The sequence below is a fragment of the Bactrocera dorsalis genome, chromosome 2 (assembly GCF_023373825.1).
Source record: "Bactrocera dorsalis isolate Fly_Bdor chromosome 2, ASM2337382v1, whole genome shotgun sequence".
NCBI classification, from domain to species: Eukaryota; Metazoa; Arthropoda; class Insecta; order Diptera; family Tephritidae; genus Bactrocera; species Bactrocera dorsalis.
In genome coordinates, this window is record NC_064304.1 from 12,273,279 (window position 1) to 12,296,152 (window position 22,874).

General features: G+C 36.0%; 1 protein-coding gene across 2 annotated transcripts in view; it reads right to left on the bottom strand.

The window, feature by feature from the left end:
* Positions 1 to 22,874, bottom strand: part of LOC105227564 (uncharacterized) — a 217,092-nt gene that overhangs the window by 24,518 nt on the left and 169,700 nt on the right. For both annotated transcript variants that reach the window (XM_049450567.1, XM_049450568.1), the window contains exon 5: positions 15,489 to 15,622. In XM_049450567.1, coding sequence (XP_049306524.1) covers positions 15,489 to 15,622 — 134 coding nt within the window. The remainder of the gene's footprint in view (positions 1 to 15,488; positions 15,623 to 22,874) is intronic.

Sequence of the window (22,874 nt, forward strand, 5' to 3'; positions counted from 1 at the left end):
AATATGACGTGTGAATGACACGTGGTATGGTTTTGAAAATAGTTTCAAGGAAACTAAACACAGTCGTTATTCGTTAATAAGAGCTTCTCTCTAATAATACAAAAGTGCTTATAATGCTTTCAGAAAATAATAACCGACTAATAATTGTCTTCAATATCCTAGCAACTACACAATTTGTTCCGATTTTCTACGAATTTTTTCCAAACTTTTCTTCTTTTTATGGAAAAAAAATAATAGAAACATCATGGAAAACGGGAATTTTTTCAAATCTCATCAATCAACGGCCTCTTAATTGGCGGCCTCTCAGAAAGATCGATAGTACAGCCTTTACTGTACCGAAAATCATAAGGACGCTTTGTAACATCATTTCATCCAAAAATATGAAAATTACTAAGTTTACTAATAACCCAGTTCAAGTTCTTGCCAAAATCCAAAAAAAAACCTCCTTCTGAAGAACTGCGACTTTAACAAAATGAAGTGTAATTGGAGGTTACAGTGACTCTGAAGAAATATCTTTCCCCACAAATTACAAAATGATGATCCAACGGACCAGGCTTCCCTTTGATGAAAATGTCTCCTTATTTTAAGAGCAGAGTAAGGTTTATCAAACTAATTAACGACTAATCTAAAGAAAACTTCACAGAGACTTATAAGATGATTTAAAAGTCATAAACAAACTTGCTTCAGCAGTTATCCTACTAAACATGCAACTTTTTGGGCCAGGTGAAGGAAAAAATTCTTGAAAAAAGGCCCGGTTTTTAGAAGAAAAAAATCCTTGCACCGTGTTACAAGAGCATTTTGACAATGACTAAAATCCATGAATTAAAGTTCAACAATGCTGGAACATTCACCGTATTCACCAGATTCAGTTCCCGGTGACTTCCATTTGTTTCCAGAACTCAAAAAATGTAAGCGAGGCAAGCGTTTTTCATCAAATGAAGAGGTCATAACGGCTGTTGGAACGTATTTTGCAAACCTACCGGATTCTCACTTCAAGGATGGGACCCAAAGATTGAAGGATCCCTGGAGCAAATATATTAATGTTCAGGGAGATTATACTGAATAATAAAGTGTATTTTGAATCACAAAATTGTGTTTTTCTTATCAAACGACCAAAACTTATTGAACAACCTGGTATATAACTTATATAAACGGAAATTGATTGAATATGTGGCACTGTGATGGATTGCTTCTAAGCACTAACCTCCTCAAGATGAGTTGATTGCTGATTGTGCGCTTTTACCGTAGCAATTGAGGATATTTAAATGTCATTTACAGAGAATATACAGGAACAGTGCGTAGATCACTAAAAGTTTGAGTTTGATGAGTGATAACCCTCTAACTGGTACATATAACCGTTAAGTGTGACTTTGTAGCAAATATTGTTCTTAACCATGAATTTTTGGAATTATAAAGTAAATCCATTTATTTATACCTAATAATCCCGTTACTTAAATGGATCAGTATTTACAACCCTAATACGGGTATAAAAAGCTGTGCAGGTGCCCTTGGGTTTGATAAATGATCCTAAATCAAACAGAAACCGCAACTCAAATTGATGTAGCTTACATATGGACCCTCATATGCAAAGCTACTATACACATACATATGTAGGTCGTACTCATATCACGGAGAGTGTTGTGGCTGGCAGCAGGACGTAAATGGGAAAATCGGAAAGTGTTTTCATTGTTTGCGAACAAAAACAACAAAACCATATTATAAACCTAAATCCACACGCAAATCTTTCCACTAATATATATATATATTTACAAATATACATATCTACATATAGAACAGTTTGTTATTGGCTGCCAGAGAGCAAAGATCTCGAAGCAAACCGGTAGTGCTGTGAGTGCGAAAAAAACCAAAAGGTGGGTTTACGCTTGCCTCTGGGATCCAACCACATTTGACAGCAATGTGGATAGCTACGACTAGAAAGCACTCATAGTAAAAGCAAGTTGGCAGCACACTCACAAACACACCTACTACGATTAAGTGAAAAATTTCAATTCCATGTGAGTATTTCTGGTAGTCTGGGCGCCATCAGCTGTCATTTACAGCCGAGCTGGATCGGTTTTTGAGCAATGGCTGCACAGCTTCTTGCGAGCATGTGTGATTGAATACATCATAAGTACCTTCAATGTTGTTGTTATTGTTGCTGAGAAAAGTTTTCAATAAGCATATGTTCTTATACTGTTGTTGCGGTCATATTTTTTCTTATATATAGCAGGCATGACTACTTATTTTAAGTCATGAAATTTTGATTTTTTTTCAAAGCTTTCGAACCCGAAGACCTTAAGCATCCCTTTTTGTTTTCTTTATTGGCTGTGAAAATGTATTAGACCTTCGGCCAAATTGTCGCCATTGGTGTCAGACATTAATCATCTACCAATATAAATTAGCAATTAATAACGCCAACTGACTCAGCGCATTCAAAGCCAAATGGCGTTCAGAGCCAAAGGCAAAATTTCGTATATTTTCTGGTATTGGTTTCACTTAGTTCCATTACACTTTTTTGGCAAAACATTTCGACATTTTGTGGTGCAAAAAGTTGGAAAACAGTTTTTCCACTAAAAGCCGCAGAAGCCGCAATCACAATGACTTCCAGTCAAAATAGTTCAATGGGTTTTTAATAGCGGTGTAGATGCTGAGAGGATGTGACCAATGGAAACTAAAATCGTGAGAATACGCTTAGAATAACTTTGAGAGGGTAGTTTAGATTCATGCCATTGGCAAATAGGCGATTATAAGAACATTGACGAAATAGAAAAAAATCATTATTATGAACTTACATATTCAAATTTAATTTCCTTACAGTTTCACGCGATATACGGTTTATGTCTTCACTAAATTCTGCTTACAATATAACTGTGTGTAAGCGGTGTTCCACACCATTGACTATGGCTCAAACAGTGCTTTTAAGGTATTTTATTTTATTAACGGATGATTCAAGTAGAGGTAGTGTGTTCAATAACTTTTGTTTTGACAGTTTACGCATGCATCGTGTCAATCTGTCATGTTTTTTTTTTTGTTCAGTATTGTTTGGCATTTCACCATGGAAAGACTTACTCCTGAACAACGTTTACAAATCGCTCAACTTTATTTCGAAAAATAACGTTGTGTAAGGAATGTTTTTCACGCACACAACTTCGACAAAATCGGCCTACCGAGCATACTATTTGCTTCCCATCACCCATCTTGAATCCCAGCATTCACTGCAGGATAAGATTCGACCGAATAGACTACGTCTAGCACGCAGTGAAGAAAATATAGCAGGCGTAGCTGAGAGAGAACGATTCAGCGCCGTTCGCAGCAACTCGGACTGACGTATCGAACGATTTAGCACATTTTTCGTCGAGATCTTAAGTATAAAATAAAGCTTTCGCAAGAACTGAACAAACTGTACCGACTAAAAGCCAAATTTAATAATGAACAATCAGCATCCACACTTGAATTCACTACCGGGTGGACTACGTTTTTACTCACATAGATACGAGTATATGAGTCATCGACAGCTCTTGTGGACTCTCGTAAAGTTTTCAGCACTCCCTTGATATCGCTTGAAGATGACTAATAAATTAGGAGAATTTTCAGCGCCTTGTTGCAACGACGCCTATTATTTGTATTGACTGCTGTGATGTGGCAGCGGTTTAGCATTTTGCGTTTTGTGGCAAAGCAACTTTGCCTTGGCACTCGCACTATATACATATGTACGTATATCGATATGTGTCTGCCAGTGTGTATATGCGCAAGTGTGTAACGAAGATAAATAGTAGCTGGCGTTTTTGCCTGCCAAATTTAGTGGAAAATTGAAAAAAAACTTTTCAATACCAGCAAATAGAGGTGGCTATATATACATAGATAGCTGTATTTATATGTTTATATATAAATACATATGTGTGTACGCGTGTGCTCAATCTGCATTGCATTTATGCTCCAGCGCACTCGAGTACTGTTTTGGTAGAGTTTTTTATGTGCGAATTGGTGGTAAGGAACACTCATTTTTGTCGTTTTCAAACTTTGATACTTTTTCGCTAAAAAAAATTCCTCTGCAAAACATATTATAGTTATTTGGTTTATGAATAATTTTTCTTCCATTCCCTCACTCTTATCGAATCCATTCATTAGAGACCATTTACCTTTAAAATGTAAAGGCATTCATTCGCAGCTTTCACGCCAGCTCCCTTTCTTTGTTCAACGCTCAAATAAACAACAATGGCGTCTAAATAAGCTTTACCGTATACTTTTTCTCTTTAATTCTTTAATCTGTGCTTTTATTTATGGCAACACCTTTTAACCGCTGTAATCGCATTTAAAAGATACGCTTAGATGTTCAGCAAACTTGCTAAATGCACCCACAAAGAGAGATTGATTGAACCCTTTTTGCAAAAAAAATGTCAACTCTTGGCGTTTTGAAAACAAATATTGTTGTGAATTTAGAATAAAAATATGAATTATTTCTTATTTGTTACCCCGTTAGATGTTCTACGATATACATTGTTTTACTAGGGCGCCCTTGGAACGCTTTCTGGCATACAAATCTTTCAAAACTATATATCTGATTATAATGAAAGGCTTCGGTAGAAGGTCATTGGATTGGACTAGAAAGTTTTATATATAGTTCTAATACAAATGTAACCTGACGGCTTCTTATTCATTTTTTTTCTTGAAAGTTGTTTTTTATCTGAATAAATATCCTGAAGCAATTAATTTTTTTTGCTCAAATACTCCAAAGCTCTGACTGATATAAGAAAATAAATATATTCCCAGAACATGAAACTACTTCTGCGGAGAAAAAATTTAGAACTTGTATTACATCCCCATGCCGTAACAAAAGTATCTAGTTTAAAGTATCAAAAACGGTACATCCGACGAACTTTCTTAGCTCTTTAGCTTCCCTAACGAACTAAACTCTTCTTTAATCGGTAACTCTTAATTTCTCAGTTAAACTTCTTTTTTAGCTAATTTGAACGTTTCTAGAATAGTTCCAGATTATAGAGTTGTTAGAGAATCGAGAAGTGATGATGCTAACTTTTGTTTATATGTATAGCTGTGCTGTCTCTAAACTATCTGGCGGAGACGCTGGGGTCGGAGGAGCTTACCGTGCTGCAGAATGTCCTCACGGATGAGGTATTCAAAGAGCTTGGATGCGCGTCTTTCCATTGAGTTCATTTTAGAAAAGGTCTGCAGGAGATGCAAGGACGAGAGGCCCATAATCTGGCTGAGGAATATCGCTCCCAAGCTGGTTGGCTGGAAAAGTCCTACCCTCTGCGCAGAAAAGGAGAAATGACGGTGTTCCTAACTAAATACGCACGCAAGCTATATGATAAATAAAGAACCAGAACCAGGGCCTCAGTATGTTGTTCTGGCGAAGATTCCAGAAGGAGAGGAACCCTTGCATAGATGATCAGTGGCACAAATTCATCCCGAGGGAAAGTCTGAGCTACAGATTTCGCTCGGTAGTCATGAAGCCTGAAAAGCCTAAGGTGACCACTGAGAGCGGAGCATTGGCAAAACTACAGATGGTTGAGAATGCCACTCACCCCGGCGCAAGCACAGAATGCGAATTCTGAGGTCTTAAAGGTCCCTGAGGAGAAAGCAAGCACACAAGGAGGGGTGATATCTTCTATGCAAGAGCTTCTGGAGATTCTGAAGGACTTAGTGGATCATGAAACCGATCCTGTAGTGGCCGTCAATGTGAAAGGTGCCCAGGTGAACCTGCTCCACAGCGTCAGCCTTTCACCGCAGGCAGACTCTCATTGGAATATCTGGGCATCCTACTGATCCAAAAATGATGGGTCTGCAAAGCAGAGGTCAGGAGTCTAATGTATGTATGTCTCTCTCAAAGATTTTTGGAGAAAAACTTAGCGCTGATATATGTGAATAGAATCTGAACTAATACAATTTACAGAATTGCTAACCTCCTTATACTTGAACTAACTAAAAAAATGCCAAATGTTAGTAAGCAGCTTGTTTTTGTTTTAATTGCCTCACACGATAACGGTTCAGCGCAAAAACTTCATTGCCACAAAAATAGCTAAATCCACAAAACTGTTGCATGCAAACAGCGCCACACACCAACACTTAAGTATATTTACTAACACATTTGCAAATATATTCATATACATATGTACACATAAGAGCACACAAATGAGTTGATACGCAAAACAAACAGTTATGTGGGGAAGTGGATGGGCCACATGGCGCGCTGCCGGCATTAGAAAGGGCGTTCAAGCAGCGCTTCGCTTTGCAAGTGGCGACACAAAATCGCACCGAAACTAAACCCACAAAACAAACTGGAAATCAGCACCGCGCTTTGGGCAAAAAGCAGCACAGCTGAGAATTTAACTTAAATAACAACAGTAACAACAAAGCAATGTAAACTTGTAAACACCAACAGCAGCAGCAACAAAGGAACAAACACGAAATGCCACACAACAAAAACAAGAAAAAAACCGAAAAGATTAAACAACTCAAACTAAAACTAAAACTGTAACATGTGCATATGGCCAAAACTAAAATAACGGTAGAAATTGTTAAAGTAAAAAAACGCAACTAATGCGAGGCGCACAGTGGGTTTGGCGATTAAAATGGATGCTCAAAAATGCTCAAATTAAGCTTTCATTTCAAGAAAAATTAAAAAAATATTTTTCTGAAAATTAAAAAATAATCCAAAATTCATTTATTTATTACCAAAAACTATTTTTCTTTTAAGTTCAAAAATTATTTTTTTTATTAATTTTGAATTTTTTTTATTAATTTCCAAATTATTTTTTTATACCTAATTTTTTAATTTCAAAAATTATTATTTCTTACTTTCTAAAAAAATTATTTCTTATTTCTAAAATTCTTTTTTTGTTTAATTTCTGAAACTATTTTTTTTCCAAAATAACAAATTTTATAATTTTTTTATTTTCAATTTAAAAACCCATTGTTATTTTTCCCGAAAATTAATTTCATTTAATATTTTTACTTGCTACGTTTTAAATTAGAAATCTGATATTTTTTAGAAATTTTAAATTTTTTTGTTTTTATCTATTCTTATCAACACTCGGAACCCAGTCACTTTTGCCCCACTGCATAAGCCTTGTTGACCCAAAAGGCCGCATAGCGTTGCTGGTAACTGTTAAAAGTTTAAGCTTTAAGTTCATTTGCGCCCAGCTATTACATATTTTTGAGCTATTTCTAGTTTGCTCGGATTTGTTGCTTCTATTTCTTTTTTTCTCGCCGCGAGTGTTTTAGTTTTCATTACTTTAATCTCTTGTGTTTGTTTGTTTATTTGGTTACTCTGCTTTAATTTTTAGTGCTGCGCTTTATCAGCACTTTTTTCTTCGTTTTTCGCCAAAGCTTTTTGGTGCACACTCGGCAGTTTTTGGTTGTTGCTTCTCTCACTAACATTTTGTTGTGTTGCGAGCGGGTTTTTGAGGCGCAAACTTTGATGTTATTTGCCGCCGGCTGGAGGCGCACAACACCAAAAAAAGGAGGCAAATTATATACGAACGTTCGTATATACAAGTATATATGTGGTTATAAATTTGGAGCTTGGAGGCTGGTATGCTGGAGTAAAAATTTAATGCAGCATATTTCTTGCTAGGTACAGTTGGAAGGAATTTGGTTTTGGAATTTATTTTTTTATTTTTATTTTTTTGTAAATTTGGAGCTAAAAAGTAACTACAATTTATATTTTATTTTATTTACTGCTTATTTATTTATATGTTTATTTTATACCTCCTTCCCAATCCAAAAATTTCACTCATTTTTCCATAGGTACCTGACATATTATCACCATTCAAATGGATGTTTGAAAATCCAGATATAAGTTCTACAGGGCTGATGAAGTTACCCGGAACTTAAAAAATCCTTATATTAGGTAAATGAGGACTAAGGGAATTATTGACCTGATTCAACCCATTTTTGGTACACAGAGTTACTATTGTCAGACAGAGACTCTCTCTGAATATCGATTATATATCCCACACATTCAGCGATATTTTCGATCAAAAGCTAGAACAGTTTTGGTTGCATTTGAGCAATTTTTGGTCATAAAGGTATGAAGGTGACTCTGCAAATGCAGAAGATTTTCTTACAAACAACTCATTTCAATCGTTCAGTTTGTATGGCAGCTATATGCTATAGTGGTTTGATATCGGCGAATCAGCTAAACGAGTAGCTTCTTGAATAGATTACGAAAAGTGGTAAATTTCACATGGATATCACAAATACTGAGAGGCTAATTAACGTATATATAGGCATACACCTGGACAGTCGGATTTTGGCTTAAAAATCGACTTGGCCAACACCTTCTTCCAATGTTCTTCTAGCCATATACGCAAAGAAATATTTTTTAAAATTTTATTGACAATTAAGGTTTGGTGATATTTCCGTAGTTTGAATGACATACATATCTGATTTACCAAAAAGGAATATCTTTAAAATAACACTTAAACTAGGAGGCCATCAGAAAAAAAGTTATTCTCTCACTTTCCTAAACTACTCGCCACTACTACGGGGGCAAGTATCTACTGTATGCATCATGTTATCAACAGACAAATGTTGAGAATAACGACAAAAAACAATAACAAATAAAGTTCTGCAATTGTCTAGCAAATCGTAGCTTCACCGACGGCGATCCGAGCAGATTAAAAAGTTCAAAATACGTAGGGAGACCACTAGAGCAAAATAAAGTTGTATTGTTTTGAATATTTAAAATGTGGCACAATTGCTGCATAAAGAATGGAAAAAGTGCAAACTATGACTTATGTAGGCATACACATGCATACATATGTACGCAGGGCAGTATGAAAGGTAACACCATAAGCCTTTAGCGACCTGCAAAGCATAAAAAATATGAAGATTTTCGAGTTTTGTTTCATAAATATTAATAGTATTTGTTTTAAGTTTAAAAGCGGAGATCTGCGTTAATAAATGTATAAATGAAATGACGTTAGAAATTGTCATTTTGATGAAAAGTTAAAATGTATACAACAATTTTTATTGAAAGTAAATTGTTTTAAAATTTTTATGGGATTTCTTAGCTTTGGCCTTACCAATTCATAACCGAAAAATGTGCCGAATATCTATGAAAATTAAATTTCTATGTTAAAGATTATCAACGAAGGGTTGTTGTCACAAATGATCTGGCATGACGGTCGGGAGGTTAAAGGATTTTTATTAACAAGAAGAGATTTAAGAAGAGTTCGCATTGAGATTGGCCAGATCCAACAAAATTTGTGCGCGTATCACTTCGAAATCATTTTTTCTGTATAAAAATTAGAGTGATGTAATATATAAATTTTTTAAAAGGAATACAAGGAATAATCTGAAATTTTCTCGAAAATCGAAAATATTGATAGGTTAGGTTGGACGGCTAATCAAAGACGTGGAGTACTATATATAAGAATAACTCCTGTGTTTGAACTTACAAATTGGTAAACCATTCAGTAGCCAATACAAATTTGTACAGGCGCTTAATTTACATTCCCGCCAGTTCGGTGGGATATCTGAAGGTGGTTAAGGCTTGACCTCCCAAACGCGAGACAGTCAAGTAGGAAGCGTTAAATTGAGAATGTAGTGGCCTTGATTATGGTGTCGTAGAGCCAGAAGACCACATTGGGTGAGAGATCTCACAATCGATGCCTTTTTTGTTCTTTCATCAATATTTGGCTTTCATGAAAGCTTCCTATCCAAGATGAGACGTAAATACTTCACTGTATCTGCTGGTTGCAAACGGATGTATCTCATTTGAGGCAGCGGTGCCACTGGCATCTGTTTTATTTGAGTTGATGGCTAGACCGTTCACGACCTCACAATTTGTTACGACGCTGAGAAGTGGTATCTCAGCATCAATTACACAGAAACTTTCCTTTTCCCATAAGTCCTACATCATCTGAATAGCCATGATCGTTTTTTAAGCAGTCATTATCGACCAGGATCCATAGAAGACATAGAGAAATTCACCTTTCGTGAGCTACTTAAAATTCGATTCAACCTTAAGACGATCAAGAGAAGTAACGACTGTTTCCGGCGGGAAAGTTCCCTTTATTTCAAGAAAGGTCCCAACAGTAAATTCCTTAACCATAGTGGATTCCTGAAGCCATGACACGATAGCATGCAGGGCAGTATCTACTGATTGACCTTTACAATATAATGTACTTGTGATAAATGGTTCCTCGGATTGGGCTACCTTATGTACCAGAATTTTTAGTAAGAAGAAGAAGAGGCTGATGGGCTTGAAGTCTTTAGCCGTAACGTAAAAGCCCTGCTGATTTCGGGATGAAAGTAACTCTGACTCGTGTCCAAGTCCCCAGAATGTAACCCAGTCTTATGCATAGATAGGTGGCAACCAGTTGCGTGACAACTTAACAGCCTATTCCAACTGGCCTAGTATCCCGGTCCCGGTAACTTGAAAGTATTGATCGCCTAAATCAAGGATGCACAATCGTCTTGCAGCACTCCGAAATATATCCTCCCAGAGAAGGTGTTGCTCTAGAAGTGAGCATCAAGGAGCATCCGAAGTGTATCCTCACTGCACAGGGTTCACTTTCCATTTGCGTTCTCAAGATATATTGGGGAGACGGGGTTCTTTGCGAGAGTACACCTGAAATAAGAAGACTTATGGCAGCTCTCAACGTTTTCGCAGAAGCTTTTCCATGAAGTCCTCTTTGGTTTCCTTAACTCGGACTTATACGTTGCAAGTTCCATTTAATACAACGCCCAGTCGTCAGCTGACACACTTTTACGGGCCTTGCTGAATAAACGTCTGCAGAGCGCTCTGATTTCCGAAAGTTCTATAGTCCACCAGAGAGGTTTATTCCTATCTTTCGGTGTTTTCAGTGAACAGGAACGCTGCAGTGCAGTTTTAAATGCAAAGCTAAAGACTTAGATCCACACGTTGACCGTTTCTAAGAAAATTTTGATACTTAAAAGCTTCTACTTGAATAATTTCATCTCTTCAAATTTTATATCTTAGAATTACACCAACCAGACTGCAATAAAAACTTTGACATTGACTAAATAGTGTAATTATGATCTCCGTAGTTAGGCAAAAAAATAAATCTCCGTCAATATAAATTTCAAAGTTGGGATATCATTTTTATGAAAGAAATATTTTCAATTTGCTATCAAATGCATTGCTTTCAAATAAATTGATGTCAAGATTTAAAAAATACGTATAAAATTTTTTTCCTAGAATAAAATGTCAAATCACATAATAATTGACAAGTATACCGTTTCACTATTAAATTTTCATAAAAATATATAAAACCTCGTTTCCGTGCCCTCTCTCTCTCTACTATAAAATGCATATTCTCCAGCTTTAAATTTTTATTTCGCTCTTCATCAAGCAGTAACATTTTTTCATAGCAATTTTGCCACACGAAACTTCCTTCAAGGTTTGTTGTTAGGTTGGTGAAAAATATTATATTTCATTTTAAATATCCTTTTGCTGTTGAGCGCAGCTGCCCGCAGGTGCTTGTCATAACAATATGAAACTTGACCAAGCAGATATGCACATGAACTAGTGCAGTGACACACATATACATACATACACTCACACATATTTACACCTGCATACGAAAATCCTTGTATGAGTCACATAAACCCTTTTCCAGCCTGAGTTGATTGTAAAAGTGGAGCACTCATACGCCCTGTACGTCCCACACGAACACATGCAATGGGCGAAGAAAGTGTCACAAATGTAGGAATGTTTTCATTTTCGTGAGTGTAGTACAGCAGAAATATTAAAATTCATACGCATATTGGTGCTCAGCACTTTCCCCAGCATATTTTCGTTTATATTTTTTTTTTAATTGAGAAAAGTGTATATGCTACAATTGTATGTTGTGCTGTGGTCCGATTTCTGCTACATACAAACATATTGTGCTTCACCTCAGTCACAGCTCAGAACGGATGCCGTAAAGTTTGCACGAGTGGCATTGTGTCCTTCGCTGTCACCGACACACACACAGGCAGACGTTGGCACTGGTGATATATGTGTATGGCAGTGCCTGCACGACACTGTACGTTAACATGACAAACCGCAAGTAATAAAAGTGAAAAAATATAAAAGTGTGTTTCTGGAGTGAAGAGAAAAAAATTTGGCAGATATGAAAAATGTGGCGATCTCTTTACACCACACATATCCTTGTCGACGACAAAACGGAAGCCGTGCTGGCCATGAAGTCAACGATTTCCGACTTTGTTCATGCATAACCTTGAGTCTCGGCGACATTTAACATTTTCGGCCATGCTGCACACATGAATGAGACAACACTCACGTGTCCACTTGCAACAATCTGTGGTCTCTTGGTCCCTCTGTCGGTCGCCTGCCTGCCGCTTCGCATGTGCTCCATGTCCACTAAACGGGCGACAATTGTGCTGAGACTTTTGTGGTATCATGATAGCACAGCATTTGTTAAGCTTTGACTATCTACGTGGATGCATAAATGTGCAGGTGTGTATGTGTGTGGTTGCCAGCAAAGCTCTGTGTTGGACGCGCACTCTTCACATGCAATTTGTGTTGAAAAGCGACAAGCGACATTATTTAAAGGTGGCACAGCATCTCACACATATACACACGCACACTGCAGCGGCAATATGGTTAGATACAGTGATGTTCTGCTGAGAGAGTCAAGGATTTGTTGCATATAGAAGTATCCACTATTATTGCACTTAGCAGTTCACAGTTAGGCGTACAATTTTTAACACGCACAGTGGTCCTTTTGGTTGAGAGTTGGGAATAAAATGTTTATTGTAAACAAAACTTAGAATATTTAAGTTAGAACTAATAAAAGTTACGGATTCATGAACAATTTTAAGTTAGTAAATAATTTTAGGTTAGGTTTATTTATGAAATTTTTAGAGATGAACTAACTCTAAAAAGAGTTTTCTGCTTCAAAAATATATAAATTTTCTGTGTTCAGAGAGGTCGGTAAGAGTGGATTACAATAAATGCTCTAAACAGTCGCACTTTCCGATTGGTCCCCGGGAGTAAAGCTAAAATTATATTCATGCTTTATACCTAGACCAAATGTCGTATCATGGGTCTAAGGGAATAATTGGCTATTAGTATGAGCCGCCTTAACGTCTCGGGACATTCTGTTGATTAACAAGTCGATTCCCTCGTTTTAAAAACTTAGCTTACAGGCAAAGGAATAACGATAAAATAGAAACTACTCATATCGAGTTTTGGTTATAAAATGGTTATATACTGGTTATATATAGGTTAATATATGGGTTATATGGGTTATATATTAGTTATATTTTACAGTCAGTAGTTGTAGTTAATCCCTTAGAACCGTTTTCTTAATATCTACTCAAACCACTTGTCCCAGTTACGTTCTGTTTGGCTTAACCAATAGTTCTTCTTTCGGTAAAGGATCTTTTTTTAAATATAACACAACTGATTGGTGGCTGATAAGCAGACATTGAGAAAACGATGCTTAATATTAAACTTAGGTTTTTATAACTTTACCATATTTAATGATATTTTTCCAAAATACATACTTATAAACAAAAAAAATATAATTTATACCTCAAAACTTATTTTTTGCCTACATTCAGAAATTGCTTACAGCAATTCACTGCCTCAAATCTCCAAGCTAACAATGTTGATCACACGAGCGGATTCAAGGCATTGTCTGAAAATGCATTTCTGCATTTTACGCCCCAAAAACTCGCTGCACACCAGCCATTCAACATGCACTTGTCTGACTGGTAAGGTAAACCTCACTGGTTTGCTTGTCAGCACAATTGTTTGGGACGTATTGCTGTTAGCGGCATGTCCTTTGATACTTACATTACAGCTGACCATGGTTAGAATTACAAACAAAGTCCACAGCTATGAGCACAATCTTCAACGACACATACTTACACGTTAACCTTTGTCACACGCCAGCCTAGATGTGTGTAGACATTTTAGGCGCATAGCAGTGTAAGATACTCATTACAAAGGTGTCCATCGAGGCTTCAAGAAACAGCGACAAAGGACACGAGAGAGTCGACACAAAGCCAGCACGAAGGCTGCTCAATGTAGTAAGACAAGCAAAGTCAAATGGCGCCAACAATGGCATCAATGTGCTGGGCATACTTGTAGGCGTTACACAAAAACGTGCAGAAATGTTGAGTGAAAATGGAGCTGCCGATTTCTATTTGGCTTATTGAAGCTCCTGCGGAATTTTCTAATTTGTTGAGATTTTTACACAATTCCTTTTGATTTGCGGTGCACGAGCGGTGGACAATAAGACAACAGGAAGCACGGAAATGATAATGGAAAGATATGTCCTTGTGATGTAAGCATGTGTGGCTAGTCATGCACATATATGTAGGTATGTTTATGCGTGAGTGGAGAATGTAAAAGAATGTGGCCAATATGTGGAACCTTTAGGTGAATAATAAAGCTTTATTAAGGTTAAAAATATTGGCACTAAAAAGGTGTTCAATGCTGGCTTTAACATTATATTAAATATAATCAGAAATTTAGTTTGAAAATAGGCCATACTGAACAATGTTTGAGAACGAAGAAGCACACAGGGTTTCTTTAGGCTAATATTGTAAACCATTTAAAGTTTGAGAAAAAAGGCTTATGGGATTTTAAGAGCTCCACCTAAAATATTAAAAAACTTCTCTTCATCTATTCTTCACCTATATTGAATGAAGATTTCAAGGAACAAGTATGAAACTAATGGATCCAAGAGGGTCCTTTACCGCTAAGCCTCCACTTCTCCTCCGACGAAAGGCAAAACAAAATTGCCTAAAAATGTTTGCTTTTAAAGTGCTTTTACTACCATTGTTTCATTAAAAGAAACCAAACCTTTTGCCTTTGCAAAACTGACCTTTCAGTTCCCAAATTGATGCTGTAACCGTTACTTCATTACCGCAAATTGGATAATCACCCACAGTGTAAGCGTAACCCAAACATTTTAAGCATCTACCAAGAGATACTCGGACTAAAGACGTTTTTGTTTCACAAAACAAAGCATAACGGTAAACAATGCCACCAATATCAATGGCCAAGAGTCAGTCTCACCAAGCAAGCAACTTTTCGTGCGCTGTTTTGAGCTGGTTATACGCCTGTGGGGATAATGCTTCAGCATCTGCTTGCGAAAGGATATTCTGGCATATTTTCGAGACAATCAAAACTCAGGCACAACCTAAATGAATGTTGCACGCTGGCTCACTTTTCCACTCTCTTTTTATTTTGCTCACAAAACACGTTACGGGTGAGCATTGAGTGGCAAACATTGTTCTGAAAATTGGATAATTGCGTAAAATCTTCTTGAATGCTCAAAGGAAAGGTGAAAATGGCGAAGATAAAAAGAAATTTCTTGGTTTTGAGAGATGAAATTTTCATTCAAAAATTTTGCTGATATGATGGAATGCCGAAACTCTTAATGAGCGCTTAATGCAGCAAAATTTGATGATGCTTTTTCGAAATTCCTTGGCTACATTTTCTTTGAATTTCCGTGAATTTCTATTCCATTCTTACTTACCACCATATTATTTATTGTGAATTTCAGCTCAGCGCGTGGCCTTGACGGCGGCGTACTGCAATTGGCGCGCAACACATCGCCCGGTTCGTAGCGCGTATGTTCGGTGAAAAGTGTTGGCCGCTTCTCGGGTAATTCTGCAAAAGAAACGAGGTAAGTAAGATACATTTATAAACATAAATAAGCAAGTAAAAGCTCACATTAAGCACGATTACACAAAGATAAAGCAAATTAAGATAAACGAAAGACAGCGACATAGTACGCATACTAAGTAGTGGCTAATTAAATTTCGATACCCTTTTAGAGACAATTCAATTTATGGTTTAATTGTCACATAAGTTACCCAAAAGTCAGACGAAAGAATTTACAAACTTAACCCTCATAAATTATCCACACAGCGCAGGCAAATGGCAAAAAGCAAATAATTTTAGGTTTTCTTGTATGGAGATATCGTTATACATACGCTTATATAATATAATATAATAAATACATAAACATATATCTACATATGTCTCTTGTACAGATATGAGTATAAGTTTTCAGACTCAGACATTTTAGTTTTGGCGCGCACATGAATGAAAACTGCTTTGAAGTTTTTGCTCTAATTTAATAAGAAGTTGCAATCTTACTTTTGCGCCCATAAATACTTTAAGAAAGTTTTTGGAAACAAGGGACGACAGAGATTTCGAAGGTGGTATCTACTATTTTGCTTACTGTTTCACTAAAATTGAATACGTCGGTCAAAGTTTATATGAAAAGATATAAATTATTATCAAGAGAAACAAGAAAAAACTTCGGTTCAGAACTATTCATTCGAAGCCGTTGAGGACGCTAGAACCCAAACCTAACTCTCATATGTTGGATACAAAAGTTTTTAACGTAAATTTCGAACGAATTATTTCCTTTTGTAGAACATCTTCTTAAGGGGTTTTAGAGTAAAAAACAGTATTTTTTCAAAAAAAAATTTCAAATATAAAAAATTAAATATTTTGTTAAAATTTTAGCTATTGCCACGCCATTTTCGCCGAAAAAAGATATGCGCGCGTTGGTAAGATAACTCCGTACAGGAAAGGAAAGGGAAAATACGTGTTTTAATTAAATCCTTAACTCAACATTTAGATGAAAAAAACTGAAAATCGGATTTTTGGCAGACATTTTTACAAAAAAATTTATATTTCAGTGAACATTTCGGAACATTTTTTTTTTTTCAAATAGTTAAAATCGAAAAAAAATTCCTTCGTCCACGCCTTTAAGAATTATGTCTCAAAAACCTATGTATTTTCATGAAGATCGGTTAAGTACTTCTCGAATAACATTGCTAACCAACTTCAAAAACACAGTTTCGAGAAAAGCGCGTTTAAAGACGGCGCACTTAGCCTAGCTAGCCTCGAGTGCAGAAGTTCTCAAGGCTGTGTCTCCCAAACTATTACTCTGACCAATTTGAAAATTTAGGACAATATTCTAGAGGTGTTGGCGATTTTAAACCCGTGTAACACCTTAACCTTTCTAAGTTTTGAAGTTCTGATTGGCTTAAGCCACATAACCACTATTATAGTCGTAACAGCTCTCAATTATTATTATTTAGAGATATCAGAAACAACACTAAGCAAAAACAGAAGTCAACCATTATTAACCTTTTAGGGTTTACCACTAAATTACTGCTGGAATGTAAAACGTCATAAAACATTACCTTTAATTCATTTCAGAAAACAAGTTGATACGAAAATGTTTATAAAATCCTCATAAAATGAGAGTTATGTTCAGAAAATAACAGGAATTTTAAAATTTCGCAGGTTTTGAGAGTCCACCCTCACTAATTCAGCTTCGTCGTTGACTTAATTTAGTGATTACTTAAAAGAAATTTTGAATAAAATTTTCTGCCCTGAGTTTCATATCAAAACAATCGATATGCCAACATCATCAGTGATTTCTCTGACTGCGATTCGACGATCATTCAAACTATTGCTTTCTTCTTTTCCAAGTTTTCATCGGTTGTTGATAGGCTGTGGCGTCCGGGCGCACACAATCTTCAGCGTATTTTCGTCTGTTCGCTTCATCTTTTCAACCTTTGAGCATATCCGGCTGATTTGATGGCATAAGTTGAATCTGCTTCTATGACTCCTAAAGATTCTGTGTGTGAGCTCTTCTTGTGTTTTCTCATCGCGTAATTCTTTCAGTTCTACCATTACACCCTTAACAGGGTATATTTAGTTTGAGGAAACCCATCTATCCCCTTAAACAGTATTTGAACCCCAACTACCTCAAGCATATACTCGCTCTAATAAACATATGCTCATGCTTCAGCTAAAATCGTTGTTTCCTTATTCAATTTGGCATACTTAACATACACACATACGTCATAAATACAGCGTCAACTTCCACATAACTTTCCGTGGCTAAATATACGAAATAAGACTTAAGACTTACTCTTCACTTGCACAGACATTCCTTGCAGCACCACGCCCCTCACATTTGAAAGAGTAACCATTTTATTATGCTTTATGAGTTGACGTCTGGAGAAGGAAAGAAAAACTTCGCATAACTTTGACGAACTTTCCGAGCATCTAACCGACCAATAAAACCAAACAGTTCCTCTTTACCCGACTTCCGCGACAACTGTGGACGGTCGTAGCGCTTCACTAGTCGACATCTTCAACTTTGCTGTGATATTTTTATAAGGCATCTACGGCAAACTTTTTAATTAAGTCACCAAACAAAGTAACTAATGAAGAATATAATTTCCATGCCAAAGACGGCGGCAAAAGTGCACACCTACGCACACATCTACAAATGTACATAAACACTGGTATGTGTGAGAGTGTGTGAGGCATGTGCAGCTATGTATATATAATATTATAATATATAATGTTGGCAAATACTTTGACAGTGCAAACTACAACTACAACTACAACTATGCTTTGAATGCTGGCAAAACGCTAAAAGAGAAATGATTCAACTCACACACACAAACGACGCCTTATGGATATAAATATGTATGTGCCATTGCACTTGTGGGTGTTGGCGGACTCACTATCCACAGAGCGACATGCGGATTTCCATAGCTGACCCGAGGTCAAAAATCATTTGCCACAACTTTGGTCTTGCGCCGGTCGGGCAAATTAAAATCAAATTCATTGTTTCGCCGAGAGGTCGGGAGCGTGTCGGCGTTGTGCTTTATGGGCGTGTTTTGGCGTTTAGCAGCGCATCAAAGTGAAAGCCGTTTTGATCTTTTCTTCAGGCGTTGGCTGCTCCGACGGCTTAGTCCGAACGAAAATAATCTCTTGCTTTTTATTTTATTTTTTGGCTTTCTGTTGTTGGCATATTCTTTTCGTACTTTCGCTTTGGTGTAGTTGTTGTTTTTGTGTTGGCCCTTTTTAATGAGGGTCACTGACAACCTTTCAAGTTTAATTTCAAACAGCTTTTGTTGGCACTTTCCACGCTCTTGGCTTGTGGTCTACTGCCTGCTGCCAAAGTTCGAAGAGGCGGGAAGTCAAGTTGTTTTTGTTTTTTTTTCAACTTACAATTTATTTTTTTTTTAGCGTATTTCCTTATTCGACTTTTCTTGCCATGCAAATCACCTAATGACATAAAGTGATTAAAACATTTGAGTCGGTGGCATATGCCTAATCATGCGTACCGCCTAACGGTGCACTAATATTAAATTTGAGTCTGGAAGTAATCGCGCCGAAATTTTGAATTTTGTTGGTAAATTACGCATAGCGAGTGACATAATTTTGAAACTTATTAAGCAAAGAAGAGTTGAAATTTTAATACATTTTTTTTTAAATTTTTTTTTAAGGGCTTTAGTTTGTTGGGCACTAATTTACCTTTTCTTATCAAATATATTCTTAATTAGGAATCGTCACTTTTGCTTATCTCATGGAAACGGGAAATGTTTTTTTTTTTTTTTTAATTTTTATTTTATTTTTTTTGCTTAACTTTCTAACTTAATATAAAAATTTCGAGCAACTGTCCCTATAGCTAAGACTGTGAATATAGTGACGCAAACGGAGAAAGCAACAAAATCGAGTGGGTTGAAAGAGACCTGATAAGAAAAGTTATAATCATGTCTCTTTTTTGTAATATTTTTTTTTTCATTGCTCTTATTTACGATTTTTTTTTTGCCTCATAATATACCCTAAAGTAAAAATTTATGACTATATGCCTTAACTTTAAAAGTTTCATCTTACTTCTTTTTATCACAGCTTCCAGAAAAAAATTTGAACCCAAAATTTTGATTGCTCTTTTAATGGACTCGGGTTTCTTCGAAGTTACTGCATTCTTGTCTAAATTAGTTTAAGGGTCCGTAAGGCTTTTGGCATTGTAGTTAATAATAACAAACATTTTCGTTTCTCTTTTCCACCATTTCACTGCAACTCAGTAGGAAAAGTAGTGTGCGCATATTTCCGAAATTGAAAAGTGAGTAAGATTCAAGCTTTAATATAGCTGAAAATAAGCATTATAACCATAGACTTTTTGGGAAAGATTTTTTTATGTTTCGAACTGAAACTCTACTCAGGAAAATATTAAGGGGTTATATGGGGTACGGGTTTTAAAAATCGATTTTTTTTATTGTCTTATTAATCTCTAGAATATTGTTCTAAATTTTCAAGTTGATCAGAGTAATAGTTTCGGGCTACAGCCTTGAGAACTTGGGCGCATGGTCAAGCGCGTCGTCTTTAAACGAGTTTTTCTCGAAACTGTGTTTTTTAAGTCGGTTGGCAAGATTTCTTGAGAGCTACTAAAAACTTCATGAAATTTTACACAGGCCTTTGAGATACAATCCTTAAAGACTTGAGCGAAGGATTTTTTGCCATTACAACTATTTGAAAAAAAAAAAATGTCGCGAATGACGTACTTCAACGGGTCGTCAAATGGTCTAAAAAATATGGCGAAAAGCTAAAATGCGTCAGCTATCATAATCCATAAATCTACTTTATTAGAAAATATTTTATTGATCGTTCCAATAATAATTTCAAAGTTGAAGAGAACTTATAGTCAACTTTACACTCTCTCGGTTTCACACCTTATCACATCTCTCATACAGTGTTATTTGCAGCAAATCGAAATAAAACAGTAAGAAACTAAATAATGTATACTTAAAAAAGTTTCACCAATCATAAAAAACAGCCTCCAAATTTTATTAGAAAAACATCCTTTCATAAAATCGCATTTTCACTTCTTAGTAAATGCCTTAAAGAAATACTTAATTGCTATTAAAAGTAAGTAAAAAGTAACAAAACACATCCTTTAAGCTTTCTCTTTCAATACACCCAACTAAACATGTCGCCTTAATAAGCTTTATCTTTACAAAAGCAAAAATTCGCAACATTCACTTCTCTAATGTTCTTGCCTAATTTGGGTGAATAAACCAAAGACAAGTAAATAAAGTAAATGGTCAATCGCATAAAACAATAGTCAACAAATAAGAATGTAATCAAACGAGCTATAGGCAAACAAAAGGAAATGAGTTTACAATGTCTCATTTACAAACAAACAACCAAATTAGACGCACTTGTGCGAATGTCCTTGGAAGGCGTGTGTATCTGAGGCAAATCTGACAGAAGACGAGTAAATAACAACACTTGAGTGACATGTTGCAGGGATTTGGCTTAAATACGGTTGAGTTGACACTTGAACTAATAAGCACATACATATGTTTGGAATAAAAATAAAAAAATAAGTATCTGTTTATTATATACATGTGTATGCACATAACGACGCAATCAAAAGTTCATTAACTTACGAATATTAAAGGTAAGCATTTTACTTTCTGGGTAAAGATATAAAGTAATAAAACAAAGGAATCGTTAATAACAGTGTTTCTATTTTTGACAATAAGATATCAAAAAAATCGATTGTCTTCTTTCTATACAAAATTATATTTAAGTAATAAGTGGATTTGCTAATATAAATATCCAAATAAAAATGTTTTCTACACATAGTCAAGAAAACGTGCAAAGTCTTGACAAAGCAGTTTCTTACTGAATATTTAAAGAGTGCATGCATTACATGCAAAAAAACAAAAATATGCTGAATTTTCTTGTGCTGGAATCAATTACCATAAGCAACCATATCTTGAGCTCCTGCGATCAGCCACAACCCATTTGCAGAGGTTTCGCCATGGAGGCTGAATTTAAATTTACCAAAGATGGTTTCTTGCCCACTCTGACGTTAAAGTCGCCAAGCATAATTTTTGCACCGTGGCAAAAATGTTCTCGTTAGGCATCGGCATCTTTCCTTTTAGGGCCCAGTATTTCTAGATTCATGCTCTTAATTATAGTGCTTAATACGTTTCCTGTGGTCGTCATTAAAAAGAGAGGCTTTTCATTCCGAGTGCTCTTGTTTCTTTTTCATTGGGAGCGGTAGTTTCTACGTATCGGGGACCCAAACCCAGCGCAAAACCTCGAAAGGCTTTATACAAATTTATACAGGGAGTCGCTTATTTCAAGCCCCGACGACATCTGGTAAACCAGACATCTGCAATTAGACTTCAGCGAACTCTTAAAGCCGAATATGTCGAAGTGGATCCGCTGAAACTTCCTCTCTTTCAGCAGGGACCCCAAGTTCCACCCAGATTGGCTACCCCTGCTTACACAAGGGTTACTTTCGTTTCCAATATGCGCGGTGAGGACGCAAGAATAGGAATTGGGTATAGCCTACGACTGTAACTACTTACTCAGAAGCATGACTATACCACATTACATCTTTGGTATTGGCAACTATCAGAGGGTAATATTAGAATCGAACATCACTATACAAATATCTAGAAATACTTTTCGAAAAGCAGTTTAAAGTAAATTAAATTGCCACATAATTCTTAAAAAAGGGGCTTATTCACAAAATTTTGTTTATCGAGGCATATTCAGGAAGATTGGGTAATCTAACATTGTGATCACATAAAGGCAATATTTTTGACCTTACTCATCACGATTAGTCAGTGGGACTTTTATACACAACATACGAGCTCAAATATTTAAAGAGAGGTGAAACTCAATTTTGGACTTTGAAAGGAGTGAAATGGTGTTTAAAAAACATCTACTTCCTTTTGCTTTCTACTTTTTTAATTTATATACTCGTATGACCAACCTCTTGCAAATTGTATGACTAAAACTCTTCTTCAGCATGCCATTTAATTTTTTTTAGTAATAGAGCTTAATTTTTATAAATCTGTTTTCGTATTAGTCTACTAAACTACGAGTATAAGTTTTGCTATTATCATATTTCAAAAAAATTCTTTCTGAAATATCTTCTGTGCCACAATAATAATAAACAATAAACAGGCAAAATATAAAACTGGAAATAAGAGTCAATCAGCAGAGTGCACTGAACCTCAAATTGCCTATGCGTTGATGTGGCAACCACGTCGCACCGCTGCTACTTCACATT